At 42.1% G+C, this 12,635-nt stretch overlaps 2 protein-coding genes across 3 annotated transcripts in view; one reads left to right on the plus strand and one right to left on the minus strand.

Moving 5' to 3' along the window:
• Nucleotides 1–12,635, plus strand: part of MAML3 (mastermind like transcriptional coactivator 3) — a 437,625-nt gene that overhangs the window by 420,320 nt on the left and 4,670 nt on the right. Inside the window, exons 3-4 of the mRNA XM_023225968.2 lie at nucleotides 2,901–3,146; nucleotides 7,720–7,804. Of these exons, the coding sequence (XP_023081736.2) occupies nucleotides 2,901–3,146; nucleotides 7,720–7,804 (331 nt within the window). The remainder of the gene's footprint in view (nucleotides 1–2,900; nucleotides 3,147–7,719; nucleotides 7,805–12,635) is intronic.
• MGST2 (microsomal glutathione S-transferase 2) overlaps nucleotides 1–12,635 on the minus strand; it is a 66,810-nt gene that overhangs the window by 7,222 nt on the left and 46,953 nt on the right. The gene's annotated exons all lie outside the window — the stretch shown is intronic.

A 12,635-nucleotide genomic window follows, 5' to 3' on the forward strand; every position in this document is an offset into this window, starting at 1 on the left:
TTGGCCCAGGAAGACAGGGGCAAAAAGTAGTTTGATGTATCATCATCACCCCATTTGCCTCTCTCTTTGTTTTCCCAGTGGAGAGGAGGCTGGGAAAGCAACACTTCTTCACTCCTTACCACTTCCCCAGCTGTGCGGGCTGGTCACACAGGACAAGCATATCTCAAAGTGCACAAAGATAAACAGGGTCATCCCAGACCAACCCTCTCAGAAAATCAAGCTGAAGAAAACTTTATCTTCCCTTGGGCCTCATTTTCTTTCCAACTCTCTCCTTCTTATCAAAACTGGAAAGTATCAAATATACTGAGACAGAAAAAACAAACTACAGATCTGCATTTTTGCTGATTGACTGTTTATATGTCAGTGTAAATTCATTTGTTAAAGTGTAAAGCCAATCAGCCATTTGTCCCTAAAGGTGCCAAGAAACAGCTTTATTTCACGGGATGGAAGGGCTTAGAAAACAGGTAGCAAATACTCGGGGGAAAAGGGAAGATCCTGAAATATCTAGGCCCCTGCAAGAGTTAGTCCTGAAGTAAACTTTTTGGTAGCACAAAGGTTCCTGGCATTTTTTAGTATAAGATCTTTTTGTTAACATCAAAAATATTTCCTAGCTGTCTTTGTGTATTTATAGAGAAAATACACAAAGACAAAACGTTTTATTAATTTCAGCTACAGCATTTACACATAAAAAATAGAACACAGTACACTTATGAGAGACACACTATATAGGTCTACAAGCTGTTCTTAGGTGCACACTTAACACCATGAAGGCACTGCCTGGGAGAGGCCTGAGCTAGTAAGAGTACTGAATTGAGAATCAAAATTACCATTCTGCTTACTGATGTAACCAAATACCACCTGTGTGTACCCCGATAACTTATGGAATAATTTTTTTTTAATTTAAGTTAAATTTTTTTAAAAAGTAAAGACAAGCGTTCTGTTAAAAAAAAAAAATAGCATTCTAGTTCTGCTAGTTCTGTGTCTTCCATTCATTAATTGTGTGACCTAGGCTACTGCATGAACAAACCAGAGCTTCTTGGGCAAGTGTTTCTAAGGTAAGAGGAGTAGCGTTTTGGTTTGCTTTGGTTTGGTTTTTGTTTGTTTTGCTTTTTTGTTTTGTTTGGAGGGAAGAAGAGCAACTGAAGATGCAGTTGAGGTCGGTCATAGTAGAGAGGGCAGCCTGCATGGCTCTACAGCACACCACGGGAGGAAGGGAGGAACACAAGCCCAAGCCGTAGGGAGTCAAATCCAGGACTGTCTCTCTAGGAGAGACAGAGAGAAACTTCACCTATTTGCTTTGAGAAAAAACTGCTAACATGTTTAACGTATCTGCATTGGAAAGGCAATAAAGTAAAAAGAAGAAAAATATTAAAATCCAGTTTGTATTTAAAAATTTTTAAATGATAGAGTTATTCACATTTGCTTCTTACTATTTAGGTTTCATAATAGTGCTTCACAAAATGACTGTGAATGTCCTTATATGTGTGCCCATTTAATCTGTGTCAACTTCTCCATGTTCACATTAATTACTTGAAACTTTAATGAGGTAGAAGGAATTTCTGCAGAATGTTCAGACAGTACTTGCTACTGCTAGGTAGACTTGGTAGAAAAAATAGGAAAGGAAGTGTCTAGAAATTGAATCTTTCGGCCACACACCTATTCTTCCCATTCACTGTTTTCCCCGATAGTCCACACTGTCCAGCTCAGAGCATAAACTTCGCCTCTGAGCACATTCTCCATGTAGTCACCTGGGCTGTGTGGAATTAGGTCTTTACCACTTGACCTCCTCTTCCCTAAGGACCAGTCCTTAAAAGTTGCCATTATTCGACTGGCTGACATATAATTATAGAATCAAGAGACCCAATCCAACACCCCATGTTTAAATTATCGCAGACATAGAAGACTCAATTCTTATTTATTTTATTTATTTATTTATTTATTTATTTATTTATTTTTTTTTTTTTTTGAGACAGACTCTCATTCTGTCGCCCAGGCTGAAGTGCAGTGGCGCGATCTCGGCTCACTACAACCTCCACCTCCCGGGTTCAAGCAGTTCTCTGCCTTAGCTTCCCAAGTAGCTGGGATTACAGGTGACCACCACCACACCCGGCTAATTTTTTTTTTTTTTTTTTAGTAGAGACAGGGTTCCACCATCTTGGCCAAGCTGGTCTCGAACTGACCTCACGATTCACCCAAAGTACTGGGACTCCCAAAGTACTGGGATTACAGGCACGAGCCACGGCGCCTGGCCGACTCAATTCTATTTTTAAAGATATTAGGAGATTACATAGCTTTGGTCAGTGTAAAACATTCCCAGTTCTCACCATCAACAACTCTGGCCAGCAGGATTTTTCTTTTTGACATGTATATAGCTCTCAAATGTTGCAACTCGTTAGAATTCCATCAAATATCAGATCTGTTGATTAACAAATTCCTGCAGTTTTCTGCAAATGTCCCTCCTACTTGTGAAGAAGACGTCCATTTTGGCCAAGTAGACAGTAAGAAATAAGGATTAACAAGTGAGGTCAGGATGTCTCTCATGTTCCAGACTTTAGGTGAGCTCAGCCTGAGGGCTTATTCCCTTATCCTTGGAGGAACACAGGATGTTAGTTGAAAATCCTGTCCATATGCAATAGGCAGTTCCATCCGAAACAGACTGCACTTGGCCTTGGATTTCCCAGAGCCATGCTCTCTTACTGTCCCTTGTAGCCTCTCTCATTCTACTCAGGTAAGGTTGGGTTTGAGGCTACTTTTATGGAAATGCAATGTGTGCCACTCAAAACCCCTCCAGTCCATAAGCTGGGACTTCCACCCCATTCCCTTTTTCCAGGGGCTTCCCTTCAAATGGCAGTGAGTCTCCATGGAGAATCCCTTCATCTCTCTCTCTCTTGTCCTCCCAGGAGCAGCATCCAGTTGGACTTCCCCGAACCACAGGCCCCATGCAGTCCTCCGTGCCCCCAGGCTCAGGTGGCATGGTCTCAGGAGCCAGTCCCGCAGGCCCTGGCTTCCTGGGCAGCCAGCCCCAAGCAGCCATCATGAAGCAGATGCTCATTGATCAGCGGGCCCAGTTGATGGAACAGCAGAAGCAACAGTTCCTGCGGGAGCAAAGGCAGCAGCAGCAGCAGCAGCAGATTTTGGCGGAACAGGTAACATGCCCCTTGGCGTGATTCATTCTTTCAGCAAGCACTTATTCAGCACCTGCCTGCTGCCTGTGAGGAAGCCGCAGTTCACATCCTCTGTCAAGATGCTCACGGTCTAGCATTTCCCAGGATCACAGGAGAACCTGAAGAATGTAGACCTTTCAATTAGTTAGGGGTTTTCCTATAATGAATTAATTTGTTCTTAAAAGACAGGCTCCAGCCATCAATTTGAAAGCCTGTGTGTCACAGACATTTCTTTGATTCAAGCCTGACTCTTTTCTTCTGATTTCTGGTGCAGGGGTCTGTGTAATCAGCACATGGCAGGGACTGTCTCGCATGCTCCATAAGCCGTATTATTTCTAGCGCGAAGGAAAAAATAATAATTCAGAGAACTCTGTTTCTTAGAGGAAATTGACAGGAGGAGGGATTGAGGAGAATTCTATAGAATGGGTCATGAACAATGGATCGGGAACAATAGCTGAACAATAAGGCCTGCAGAAGTACCTGGAAACCTGAACTCTGGGTCACAGACAGGTGCAAACTTAAGAAAACTCCCCACAGCTTTTAAAACAGCTCAGGAAATCTGTGAGTTAAAGGAAAGCCTAACACAAGTACAGCTTTACCTTAGGCATCTTTGTCTACCCTCGCCCTACAATTCCTCAGCTTTGAGAGAAAGCCTTCCCTGCAGACTGATCCTGTAGACTGATCCATTTATTTTGTTTTTAGAGATGCCCATACCTGACTTAGCATTATCCTAGGGAAAGGCCTGAGGCTGTCCACAAGAGATCCCCAGGTGGCTTCTGTGGGGGGTCTGCACAGAGAATCTTGCACAGCAGGCTCTTTCCTATAGGAGGTATAAGGTTGTCATATAAAGCTGAAGGCCCAACATAGGTCTGCCTCACAGTTATCCTTCTAGAATGTTCCTGATAGGGTCAGAATTTTGTAAATTTTTTCTTAAAGAAATAGAGACGGGGGTCTCACTATGTTGACCAGGCTGATCTCGAACTCCTGGCCTCAAGCGATCCTCCCATCTCAGCCTCCCAAAGAGCTAAGATTACAGGCGTGAGCCACCGTTCCCTGCCAGAATTTTGCAAATTTACTAAGCATCCACCACCGCGTATCCTGTGTAGGACACAGGCCCATTGAGGTCCCTACTAACCAAGAACAGCAGTTCAAAGTAACACCAGGCATCCCCCAAAGAGAAAAATTGTACTGCTGAGCACAGTTCACTTACGTTCTTTTTTTTTTTCTTTGCTTTTGTTCCTGAACAGCTGTGTAATTATCTCCCTTTTTACTAAGGTCAGTCAGCTGCCTGGTAGCTATTGTACAAACAAACCTCTATCCCTCTCACCTACATAAGGTGTGCGACAAGGAGCCATGCTAATCTCTCTCAGGCAGTGATAAATGGAGCTGCCAAGGGCAGCTGGGCTCTGTAAATCCTCTCCTCAGCCAATCCCAGGAAATCTCAGGTGTGCCTGATGTTTTGAGTGATGGCTTTTGATATGTGTGCTGTGACCAAAGACACAAAGAGGGCCCAGGGCAAGCAGGCAGAGCTCAGCTGTGCAGCCCAGGGGTGTTCCCACACGGCGAGGCCAGCCCCACCCTGGGGAGCACAGGGCGTGGGAAGAGTGTGAGAAGAGACATGTCAAGACGATGCCCCCAAACAAGGAGGTGAGAGGTCAGGGGAGACCCCTCAGAATCCAGAGCACGGAGAGAGCTGGGGCTTCTTGGGAAAAACAAGGGAAATGGGAAGCTGTGACCTGCGGATCATTCCGTAGCAACTGTGTATACTAAAAGATGATGAGGGATGAGGGGAGGATCACTTTCCTCAGGGCCAGGATTTGCCCATTGTTTTGCATGTGATGTGATTTTGGAAAAAACAGTGAACTTCCCTCTTCATCTGCCAGATTAGGTTTTAATAGTTTCCCAGCCTTCCTCACGTATCTGCTCTAAGGATCACATCAGATCATGTGTGTAAAATGTTTTGGAAGCTGTGTGTGCTGCACACATGTATGTGGGGGCCTGTCACGTGGCCCTGGTGTCAGGGAATGTCATGTGAGAGCTGTAGCCACATGGCCCCGCCAGGTCAGTGGAGCATCTTGTCTGTACCTGAGGAGGATGCAGATTTAGTGCAGGTTGTCCAAGTGCAGGTCTACAAGGAGTAAGTGTTCAACTTTTTTTTTTTTTTTTTTTGAGACAGGGTCTTGTCACCCAGGCTGGAGTGCAGTGGCGTGATCTCAGCTCACTGCAACCTCTGCCTCACGAGCTCAAGCAATCTTCCCACCTCAGCCTCCAGAGTAGCTGGGACCACAGGCAAACACCATCACGCCTGGCTAATTTTTGTATTTTTAGTAGAGATGGGGTTTCACCATGTTGGCCAGGCTGGTCTCGAACTCCTGGGCTCAAGTAATCTGCCTGCCTCGGCCTCCCAAAGTGCTGGGGTTACAGGTGTGAGCCACCGCACCCGGCCAGCTCTCAGTTTTTCGTTTTGAGAGTGAATATTGCCAGATCAACACCAATCTTAACTGCTGCAGCATTGAAAGTGTCCTCACACTTTGGATTTTGGAAACAGATTTTGGGTTTCCTGAAAGGACATGTGAGGGAAAACAGAAGGATTTGGGATCTTACTTATTTTGGGAAACTTTAAAATGATTCTCAGTAGACTTGGCAATCAGAGCAGAGCAGGTTGAAAGTAGGCATGAATTCACATTTAATGCCGTATTCTCAAAAAGTGCAAAGCACATCACCTCTCATCCATTCACAAAGGTTAGACAAAACTTAGAAATATTCTAGATCATGAAGTCCCATCATTTTACAAATGAGGAACTGAGGTTATGTGAGGAAGCTGAGCTTATGTGATTTATATGAGATCACAGAGCTAGAGAGAGACAGAGCCAGGATGGAACTTAGGACTTCTGATTCCTGACTCCAGGATACACCCTCAGTCCCCCACAGGCTGCCAGGGGCTCATTCCTAGTCACAAGTAGGACAATTAAATTCTTATATAATATGGGAAGTTTGACTGAGGAGAAGCTGTTAAATGCTCAGCTTACTCTCAGTAATGCCCTTCTATTCCTGCCTAAAAGATTTGCCTGGTTTCTTGTCTACACATTATTGGTCTACACAATCAATTAATTTCAACAGTTTTCTGTAGAACATTATGGTAGGGACGGGATGGGGTCAACAAGTCAGAGGCTGTTTTTTCCTTTGGTTGCCAAAATACTGGCTGGCCTTGTAGAGAAGAGAAAAAGAAAAGAAAATTATAGAGCAGCCCAGGAACAAACACAAGAGAAAAAATTGAAATAAACACATTCGTTAAGAGGTGATCGGTGTGTGTTATTTTTATAATGAACACTCTAAAGAACAGGGACCTTGTTGTATGTTCTTTATAGCCCTTGCAGATGAAAGGTACTTAATGAATATTCAGCAGCTGCAGGGAGCAGGTTAAACAACATCCCGAAGGTCATGCAAGCTACTTGACGGCAGACCTAGAAGTAAAACCTGTTTCTCTGCTCTTTCTACATCACTCTTATTTTCTTTCCCTTTGCACATACAACGTGATAATGATAATAGCCTTCCCAGTATATTGGTAGCAACACTAGCAGTGCAGCATCCCCGTGAGTGGAAGAAGAAAGACTAAAATGCAGGCCTCCTTGCTTGCTGGTATATGTGGAATCCCACATGGTTTCCTCAAAGCAGCAAATGCTGAATAGTTTACTTGTAGAGACGTATTTTACAGGCAGTGTGGCTTCATGGGAATAAGATTAGCCTTTTTTGTATAACCCCTGAGGATCTCATCTTCCTATGCCCAAAGCATCCACTTAGGTCATTAAAAAGCGGTTGCTTGTCCCTTTGAGCTCAGTCCCCACAGCGCTAAGGAAAGCATGCAGGCTGATGTTGAGCAGTCCACGTCAAAACCCCTTCTCTCAGCACGCATTCTTCATGAGCCAGCAAGTCCACATATCAGAACTATGTGCACATGTTCACCAAAGGCATGTACAGGAATGTTGATAGCAGTCACATTCAAAACACAAAAACTAGAAACACCAAAGGTGACATCACTAGTAGAATGGGTAAATAAATTATAGTATTCCATTATATTCATATGAATATAATGGAATACTATCCAACAGTGAGAATGAACAAGCAATAAGAATTCACATCCACATGGATGAATCTCACAAATACTGTGGTGGATGCAAGAAGCCAGACAAAAAAGCAGCATCATGTGAATCATTTTCTGCAAAGTACAAAAGCAGACATAACTACTGTGTGTTGTTAAAAGTTAGGACAGTGATGCCATGGGTCAAGGGAGGGCGATGACTGGAAGGGGCACAAGGGGCTCCTGGCAGCATTCTGTTACTTGATGGAGGGTCTGGTGGCCCTGAGTGTGTTCATTTTGTGAAAACCTACCTGGTTGTATCCTTAGGCTTTGTGCACTCGCCTATAGGCATATGATTCTTCAACACAAAGTTTAGTTTTGGGGAAAACCCTACCTTCCTCAGAACTGCTAGGATATTGAATTGTATGCTTGCTCCCTATCTCACCTCTCCACCCCTCTTGTGTTCTGTCGTTCTAGCAATTGCAGCAATCACATCTACCCCGGCAGCACCTCCAGCCACAGCGGAATCCATACCCAGTGCAGCAAGTCAATCAGTTTCAAGGTGAGGCCAGTGCAACCTCTCTCATTTTCTACCTTCTAGTGGTGAAGCGTAAGTGATGCGTAGCCAGAGTCATTGCCTTACATGCTGTATTTGTGTCCAGGAAATGCTTAAAATATATAACTACTGGTAGGTTAAGAGTACTAACCAATCAGAATGGATTCCTAGAGGCCTCCTGTTGTGCCAGGCATTAACCTTTTGGTCACTGAGTCACAGAGGGGTTCTAGAAAGCACAGGGAAGGGTCAGGGTAGCTGTGGGAGTTGGGACTGGAACAGCTGTTCTTTACCAAAGGTACATAGTATTGCAATAGATTAACAATCAGTAAAGATATACTGGTGCCTGTTGGCTCCATATCAACTTTGTTTATGTTTAGATCGTCATCTTAGTGACTACAGGGGCAAAAATCTTGTGCCATATCTTTTTTGCTTGTGCCAGCAGGTCACCTGACCAAAGCCCTTACCTCTATAGCTGAAATGGAAGAATCTGGCTTGCAACAACCACTAGTCTCTGCTGAATGTAGAAGACAAATAGGGCCTTGAGGCTGATTGAACTGACCCTGTAGCCATTTGCGGGAATCCTAAATGATGACCCAGTAGCAATGGGTGCACTGTATGTTAGTGTTGCACTCCTTTATAAATGTGGAAGGCCCACTCGAATATCAAACCCTTCCATCTCCAACAGAGAGAGCCCTTGACTGTGTGCGGTGGCTCATGCCTATAATCCTAGCACTTTGGGAGGCTGAAGCGGATGGATCACTTGAGACGAGGAGTTCAAGACCAGCCTGGCCAACATAGCAAAACCCTATCTCTACTAAAAATGCAAAAAATTAGCCAGGGGTGGTGGTGCATCCCAGTTACTCAGGAGACTGAGGCACAAGAATCGCTTGAACCCGGGAGGTAGAGGTTGCAGTGAGCCGAGATCGCAGCACTTCACTCCAGCCTAGGCAACACAGCGAGACTCTGTCTCTGAAAAAAAAAAAACAAAAAGACCCTTGAGGGTCTTATGTGGGGTGAAGAAAATAGCCTGAGGAGCCTTCCTAATCTTATCCATAGGAGTTTTCAGGGGGCTACAGGGTTCACCTAGCAGCAGAAATCCTAATCCCATCCTCTGCCCATTTTGTGGGATCTACATCAATGGGTCCTAGCTTCTCAAAAGTTACCTATTCCTTTAAGAGTCTACAAAAAAGCTATGAAGTCTCTTGCACAAAAATATATAATATGTAAATATATATAAACTTTTATATAATTTCACAGGTATCCCTGAACTTTATCAATAGACTGGGTGAAAAATTTCTGATCTAAGGTAGCATTTTTAAGTCTTCAGATTGCAAAACACAAGGTTATTGAAAACAACTTAGTGGGTCACAACCAACATTTTTAAAATGAAATACAACAGAAATTATCAGAGCATATCAGAAACTTTTCTTTCTGTTTTAAACCCACATGTATATATCCTGGATCATGAACTGTGAGTTGTAGTTTACAGTCTGAAAGCCATTGATATTTACTAACAGACCACATTGAAGATCACCTGTAAAAATACTGGGGCTTGAGTAGCTACCACTCCCTTTCACCTCTGGGATGCTTATATCATGTTAGATCCTTTGGCCTTGACACATTTGGCCTTGACACAGGCAAGGACAAAAGGAATTGAGTTATCCACAGGTGTTCTGTGCACTAAATCAGTGCCAGGGGTTTTTGAAGAATTATGTTTCTAATTTTGCCATGGGTAGGGAAGAGTGGGGACTAGTCATCATTACATATAGTTGTTGTTGCACATACAGAGCCCTCCTTTAGAGCTATAGTTCTCAACCTTTAGCCTGCACTGAAAGCACGAACAGAGCTTGTTAAAACACACACAGTGTTTCTGATTCAGTGTATCTGGAGCAGGGCCTGAAAATCTGCATTTTTTACAAGTTCCCAGGAGTCACTGATTTTGCTAGCTAGGGAACCACGCTTGAGAGCTGCTGCATTATATTATGAACTAATTAAAAACATAAAAGCTGATAAACCCAGCATAACGTCTCTTGAGTTTTCCAGGTTCATAACTCATGTATTATTTGTGGGGAAAAGGGGCCACCACAATTTAATAATTGCCCTGTGTTGCAGAACATAGACACATACTTATATGAGCTATTCGGAATGTTTTGGGTCCAGTTAAAAAGTTCTATTCCAGGCGGGCGCGGTGGCTCATGCCTGTAATCCCAGCAGTTTGGGAGGCCGAGGCGGGCGGGTCACCTAAGGTCAGGAGTTCGAGACCAGCCTGACCAACATGGAGAAACCCTGTCTCTACTAAAAACGCAAAAAATTAGCCAGGCGTAGTGGCGCATGCCTGTAATCCCAGCTACTCCAGAGACTGGGGCAGGAGAATTGCTTGCACTCAGGAGGCAGAGGGTGCGGTGAGTCAAGATTGTGCCACTGCACTCCAGCCTGGGCAACAAGAGCAAAACTCTGTCTCAGAAAAAAGAAACAAACAAACAAAAAAACCACAGAGACAAAAATTAAAGTCACCTGAAATCCCACCATCCAGAGAGGATCAATCCTATTATTTTATTTCTATATAAGTAGACACCCACAAAAACTGGGATTGTACTGTACATGTGTTTTTGTAGCTGACTTTTCCACTTAACAGATCCTGATGTTATTCTTGTTTATACTTCAGAAGCAAATTATTTTGCACTCATATAGATACGATGTCATCCTCAACCAATAAGATACTATTTTCTTTGGAAGTGAGAGAGAATTCACCTTTGGGGCTAAATTAGAAACAAATGGCGGATCACTTTGCATTTTCTATTCGTGACGTGGAACATGGTTCAGTAGAGAATATTATCAGTAAAGCCAGTGTAACATTTTAGGGTCCTTGAGCTGATTGGTTTGAGATATATAATTTATTTTACTATCTTCAGTATTTTCATGTGTTTACAGATACCCTAGATAGCATGATGTTATGCATCTGGGAAAATAGCAAACTGAAAAATAAGAAATATCATTCTTGGAGAGAAGTTTTGTCAGGTATAATTTGCATGAGAACCTATCCCATACTCTCACCATTATACATTTCAAAGGCCTTATTGACTGTCTTTCCCTCATTAGGTTCTGGACCTCTGAGCAATGTTACATGACTATGGGGAAATGCTTATTGTTTTCACAAATACAGGCTTGTTGTGAGTGCAAATAGAACATAGACTTTTTAAGGAAAAAGTTGGATACTATCGTCTCTCTTTGAATATACAAGATTTTCTTGGACGTTGTGATGTTAACCGGCAGACAAGAAAATTAGACTATAGTGTCTCACAATAATGTCTGTTTTAGACCAAAAAAAGAAAAAGAAAACATAATTTGTGGTTTAACACATGTAGTAATCAGGTAAAGACAAGCTAATTCCTTGGACACATCTGAATTTTTTTCCTTTGTATATTTAAAATCACGGTAGGCATAAAACTAGATTAATAAAAGTCATTTTATTTCTCTTAAGTGAAAAATAATGTGGTGATTGCTGATTTTAAAATGCCTTTTAAAAATAAGAATTACATCAAGATAGTGCAGTCATTTACACTAAATAAAAATAAAGATTGGCTTGGATTAATGTATCACTGCCTATTAAAAGGTATTGTAACATTTCTGCCCTCTAAAGAAAGGAACCTATTTCTCATTCACAAAATTATTCCAGACAGTATCCAGTCCTTTAACATATCCATTATAAATATACCCCAAAATGGCCAAATTATAGATGTCCTTTCATCTATTTCTAGCAGCCCATCAGACTGTTTATATAATTTGGGTCTACCCAGTCAATCTCTGACTCAGCAATATTTTTCCCTTAAATTTTTTTTTATAAACAACTCAATAACCCATTTCACCACAGTTGATCTTATTGGCCATAGAGTCAATAAAAATTTAGTCGTTAAGGTCTCAAAACTTCATGACAAGATTACAAGTTGCAGTATATACTACCTTTGAGTGTTTTACTAGGAACTTTTGATTTTTCAAAAAATCACTTAGATATAATGAAGCTTAAAACAAAATATGAAAACATTTCTGGGAATTTCCCCCAGATCCTTCAGGTTTCCTGATAGAAACCATTTCATTTTTCAATGCAGTATGATATTGATCTCAAGCCACAAAAACTTGAGACATAATCAAAATTCCCGTAATTTTCTTTCTTAAAGAAAGGAAGAAAATATGGAGACATATTTTCAGCCCAGAAATCAATAGCCACATCAGGAAGACAAAAACATGCTTCAGTTATCTGCCAGGGTGCCAGGTTTAACAAGGTTAGACTATTCTCATCTGGTTTCTCATCACAGTTCCAGGTGGGATTAAATTTGCTTAGAATATTGACTGGCTCCCATGCTGCATCTTCTTTAAATGTCCAGGAAAAAAACTATTTTTCTTCTTCTTATAGACTCAGTCATTAGCAGGAACATAGAAAAATCCATTTTTGTGCACCTCCTAGCCCTTTGCAACACTGACTGGTGTTCTACCGGTGACATTTCCATTCTCTTGGCTGTTTGGAAATTTCCTGGTAACATGTAAAGAATGACTCACTCAAATGCCTAATTAAGGTTGAATGACTTGGTGTGGACACTCTGGCCACCTTTTAAACAGCATTATTAAAACTGTGTTAGCAATTTGCTGAGAGAAATAGTCGTTGCCGATTTGAAGGAATGGACTTCGCTGTAGAAATGCAGAAAGTTGGGTGCAGCACACCAACATGGCACAAGTATACATATGTAACAAACCTGCACGTTGTGCACATGTACCCTAGAACTTAAAGTATAATAAAAAAAAATAAATAAAGAAATGCATAAAGTTTATGGCCAAGTCACAC

This window comes from Piliocolobus tephrosceles, chromosome 3 (genome assembly GCF_002776525.5).
Source record: "Piliocolobus tephrosceles isolate RC106 chromosome 3, ASM277652v3, whole genome shotgun sequence".
In the NCBI taxonomy this organism is placed as follows: Eukaryota; Metazoa; Chordata; class Mammalia; order Primates; family Cercopithecidae; genus Piliocolobus; species Piliocolobus tephrosceles.